Source organism: Temnothorax nylanderi, unplaced genomic scaffold, assembly GCF_030848795.1.
Source record: "Temnothorax nylanderi isolate EJ_2023f unplaced genomic scaffold, tnyl_v1.0 TNYL_tig0611_pilon, whole genome shotgun sequence".
Taxonomy (NCBI): Eukaryota; Metazoa; Arthropoda; class Insecta; order Hymenoptera; family Formicidae; genus Temnothorax; species Temnothorax nylanderi.
The window spans coordinates 95,360-100,347 of record NW_027249673.1 but is presented as its reverse complement, the minus strand read 5'-3'; the positions used below and the strand labels follow the sequence as shown (position 1 = coordinate 100,347).

General features: G+C 61.1%; 1 protein-coding gene across 1 annotated transcript; it reads right to left on the bottom strand.

Moving 5' to 3' along the window:
* Positions 1 to 3,862: 3,862 nt before the first annotated feature.
* LOC139784327 (uncharacterized) lies at positions 3,863 to 4,633 on the bottom strand. Its single transcript, XM_071723490.1, has one exon. The coding sequence runs from the start codon at positions 4,631 to 4,633 to the stop codon at positions 3,863 to 3,865; it is 771 nt and encodes a 256-aa protein (XP_071579591.1).
* Between the last annotated feature and the right edge of the window lie 355 nt (positions 4,634 to 4,988).

The window sequence follows — 4,988 nt, the reverse complement described above, 5'->3', positions numbered from 1 at the left end:
TAGGCAAGTGCCGTGAGCGCGCACAGAGGTTGAGCACGGCGAGCGCAGCGAGAAGCGGTTCAGCAAGCGAGTGCGAAACGGCGGCGGTATAGCAAGGCGGTTTAAAAAGCGGTGTACTAGCGGTGATCTGCGAGCGAAATCGATTCCGCGGCGCAGCGGCGATCCCTTTATCACCTCCGAGGCGACTCCCTCCAGGCTGGGTACCACCAGTTTCGGGAGGGTGATTGGCCATCGGAGCCCTACGTCATAGAACCGACGTCACCGTTTTCACGTGACGCCCCGGCGGGGTCGTTACATGGTTTCAACTGTTTTGTTTTATAGCAGGATCTTTCTTTTGTGAGAGCGTCGTCGTTCGACTTTGTTTATGCGACCGGTCGACCGTGCTGTGTTGTTGCTAACAATAGCGAACTTTCGGAAGTGTAACGAAAGATCCATGCATAACGTGCCGTGAGTTATTCCCGTTAACGCGAAATTATTAGGCGATTATTTTATAGAAAGCGTGACATGCGCTGACATGCAACGAATTATCACGATCTCACACATTCCCGCCCGCCTCGTCATATGGTGACGAAACGAGCACGGTGCGCTCGCTGAGGCGATCGCAGTCGCGGCACGAAGTATCGATTAGCGATCGATTACTGATGATCGCAATCCCGGCGCGAGTGCGAGCGGCCATGTTGCGAGGTGCGCGGCTGCGCATTGTCATAACACGCGAGAATCTCGAGCGAGAAACATATTTCGCACGATATGTTTCTCTATGTATGTTTTTCGGTATATACATGGTGGCCGTTAAGTGATGTGACGCGAGTGTGTGTTAAGTTAAGGCGGAAGGCCGAAATCACCGATTAAGTGAAGTGCACGGAGTGCATTGGCGGAAGGCCGACATCACCGATAAGTGAAGTGCACGGAGTTCATTGGCGAAGGCCGTCAGAAGTGACACGGAGTGCTTGGCGGAAGGCCGATAGACAATTACCGAAGTGACAATAACCGACGGACATAAGTAGCGCGAACCGCGAAAACTAACGCAACGGATGGTTTTGTAGCTCACGCATCCGCCACGGTGGTGGTGGAGCCAGCGGCCCCGGGAAGCAGCACAAGTTTTGACGAGTGGCCGGACGAATTCGGAGGCGGCCGTGCGGACGGTCACTACGCGGACGACGCGCGTCGTCTCGCAGGATTGCAGCTTGATGATCCTTGCGAGGGGCCAGCGATTCGGCGGAGCGATCTCGGACCGCATCAAGCAGAGTGAGCCGACATCCGGGGTGGTCTCAGCAGATAGCCACTTTGGTCGGGAAGCGAGATGCTGGATGCATTCGCGCGACCACCGTTGCCAAAAATGATCGCGCATCTTTTGCACCAGCTGCCATCGAGTTAGGTGTTGTCCGGCCTCTCTCCCAGTGACGGCTCAGAGCTGCCAGCAGGGAGCCCCGATAAGGAAGTGCCCCGTGGTCAGTGCCGTGACGTCGTCTGGGTCATCGGACAAGGCCTGAAGCGGCCGAGAATTCAGACAGGCCTCAACCTGAGCGAGGAAGGTGGCCATTTCCTCGAAGGTGAGGGTCGTTTTCGCCGATGACTCGCCTCAGGTGGAACTTGGTGGATTTCACCGCCGCCTCCCAGAGTCCGCCGAAATGCGGTGCGGCTGGTGGATTGAAATGCCACCGGATTCCGTGGGTGGAGACGTCGTGAGCGATGCGCCGGCCGTCGGATGACGACGCGCGTAAGAGGTCCTGCAGTGCCCGGTCCCCCGATGAATTGGTGCCACAGTCGGAATAGATGTCCGTGCAGAGTCCCCGGCGGGCCGTGAAACGACGGAGGGCGGCCAAGAATGCCTCCGTCGTGTAATCGGAGACTACTTCGAGGTGCACGGCTTTGGAGACGAGGCACACAAAGACGGCGATGAAAGCCTTGTGCGCTCGATGTCCTCGCCCTTTGGTCGTGCGTATGAGAATCGGGCCGGCATAATCCACGCCGTCCGCTGGAAGGGCCGCGACGGGATGCCCGAACGGCCCGTGGAAGGCTGCCCATCGGTGGTTGCGGAGGCGCGGCTCGCCATCGGTGCAAATTACGCATCGATGCAACAGCTGTTTCACCACGGCTCTGCCTCGTGGAATCCAGTGGCGGAGGCGGAGAGTGCCGAGCGTGAGTTGCACTCCCCGTGGAGGGTTCGTCGGTGGCAGGACTCCACGAGCAGACGAGTGAGCCAGGAAACGTTGGAGCGATCAATGGGTGCGCGCGTCATGTGGAAGCAGTGCGTGCTTGAGTCGCCCTCCGACTCGGAGCACCGCCGTTGTCGTCGAGGAAGGGACTCAGCTTGGCGAGTGGACTGCGATGCGACACAGTGCGGCCGTCCCTGACGGCCTTGATCTCCTCGGGTAGTGAAGTGATTGCACCACCCTTGCCAACGGAACAGTGCCGTGTCGAGTTCTTCCGGAGTGAGCGTTCCGCGGCCCGATCGTCCGGACGGGGATCGTCGGTCGGGAGGTGGTGCGTCGCCATCGCAGACAACCACGCCGTGACGCGTAGAAGCCGGTGTAGCGAAGAGAATCGAAGGAGAGTGTCGGGCTCCGTTTCGATCCTCCCGACGGCGGACACGACGGCCTTCCGCTCAGGCATCTCCGCGTCGGGAATCTCGTCGTTCTCGTCGGGCCACCGGGTTCGGTCCTCCCGCAGCCACGCCGGGCCCGTCCACCACAACGGATGGCCGATCAGTTCGCCGGGCGCAATCCCTCGGGAAGCGCAGTCGGCCGGGTTGTCGCGTCCGGGAACGTGCCGCCACCGAGCCTCGGGAAGAGTCCGCTGAATGAGCGACACCCGGTTGGCCACGAACGTCTTCCAACGGGATGCGTGGCCCTTGATCCAGTGAAGTGTCACTCGGGCGTCGGACCAGAGGAAGATCGGTGCTGCGGGCAAATGTAAAGTGTCGCGAGCGTGTCGCGTTAATTTAGTGAGCAGTGCGGCCGCGGACAATTCGAGTCGAGCGAGGGAACCTGCTGAATCGGAGCAACCTTGCTCTTGGCCACGAGCAAGTGCAGCGTGGTGGAGCCGCCTCTCGTGACGCGGAGGTAGACGGCAGCGGCGTAACCTCGCTCGGAAGCGTCGGCGAAGCATGGATCTCGACCTGAGACTCCGTAGCTCCGCAGTTGAGCCAGCGGCTCACGCGAAGACCCCGAGAAGCGGGAGCTCCCCCAGGAAGCGCGCCCAAAGCTGAGCGTCCGCCGACGGAAGGGGGGAGTCCCATTCCAGTCGCTTCAACCAAGCGGACTGGATAAAAATCTTGGCTCTGATCACGACGGGGGTGAGCCATCCGAGCGGATCAAACAATCGCGCGGTCCTCCGAGAGGACACGCCTCTTCGTGAATTCGGTGATCGCGCGCGTACGAATCGCGAAGGAAATTCGTCGTCCGTTGGGTGCCATCGGAGGCCGAGAGTGGAGTGAGTGTCGTTCTCCCACACTGGCAGTGCGCGTTGAAGGCGATGTTCCCGCGAGGCCGACAGAATGTCCTCGGAGTTCGCGGCCCACTTACGTAACGGAACCCTCCCGCCGTGCAGAGCTCGCGTAGTTCGGTTTGCACCGCGATCGCGTCGTCGATTGTGTCCTCTCCGGTTACGACATCGTCCATGTATCTGTCCTCCTCGAGGGCGATCGCGCCGCGCGGATACCGAGACCTTTCGGGTCCGCGGCGAGTTGCAAGAGCGTTCGAATCGCGACCCACGGCGAACACTTGAGTGCCGTACGTGACCGTCGTCAGGGCGGAGACGCGCACGAGCAAGTCGACGGCACTTCTCCACAAGATCCGTTGGTGTTCGCGATCTTCCGGGTGGACCGAGATCTGACGATACATCTTCTCGATGTCGGTGATCATCACGTAGCGGTGCCGACGCCAACGCAAGAGCACGTCAGCGAGTGCCGCAAGAGGTTAGCGCCTGCGAAGAGGTGGTCGTTCAGCGATTCGCCGGAGCTGGTGCGTTGTGAGCCGTTGAACACCACTCGAAGTTTGGTGGTGGTGCTGGCCTCCTTCAACACTCCGTGGTGCGGCAGGTAGCACGCTCCGCGAGGTAGGTTCTCGTCAGACGGAGCAACGGCTTCCATGTGCCCGAGGTCTTCGTACTCCCCGCATGAACGCGTGGTAGAGCTCTCCGAACCGGGGATCTCGGCGCACCTGCGTTCCATGGCGGTGAGCAGGCGCTCCGCGGGCTTGCGGGTCTCGACGAGATTCTTCGGCGGCGAGGCGAACGGCAGTCGGACGACGTACCGGCCAGAGGGGGTGCGCTCGTGGTTGCGCACAAAGTGTTGCTCGCACTCCTCTTCTTCAGGGAGTGAGCGTGACGGAAGCGGGAGGTTCGCTCTCCTGCTCCCAGAAGCGGCGTACCAGCTCGGCAAGTCACGGTCGGCGGTGCCTTGGAATGAGCTGAGGTGACCAACGAGGGAGGTCGCACCGCAGCCCCCTGACAAGATCCATCCCAGGATGGTCTTCTGAGCTATTGGCGTTTGCGGTTCGCCTCGGCGGAGACCATCCTCCAGGATGGTCGAGCAAACTTCAGCGCCCAACAGCAACTCGACGGGGTCGTTGGCGGTGAAGCGCGGATCGGCCAACGGGAGTCCTTGAAGATGAGGCCACGTGGTGCTGCACATTGTTCGTGGAGCCTTGGTAGAGCGAGAGACGCGGAAGCACGAACGCGACGGCGGTGAACGAGTCCCCGGTGGTCCTCGACGTAACGTTCAGTGACACCTTGCCCCGAGTGGACCCCGAGTGTGAGCCGCCGATGCCAAAGATAGACACTCGCGTGCGCGATCGCGGCAGGCGTAGCCGCTGCACCAAGGACTCCGACACGATCGACACTTCGGAGCCCTGGTCTATGAGGGCCCGAACCTCATGGGGATCTCCGTGCCGGTCGGCAATGGTCACGCGCGCGGTCGCGAGGAGAATCGCCTTACGGTCTTCGGTCTTTCCGGCGGCGGAAAGCGGCGCTGACTTCCGCGGCAGGTT

Coding starts and splice junctions, on each gene's coding strand:
- LOC139784327 (XM_071723490.1), bottom strand. CDS start 4,633: ATGTGCAGCACCACGTGGCCTCATCTTCAAGGACTCCCGTTGGCCGAT.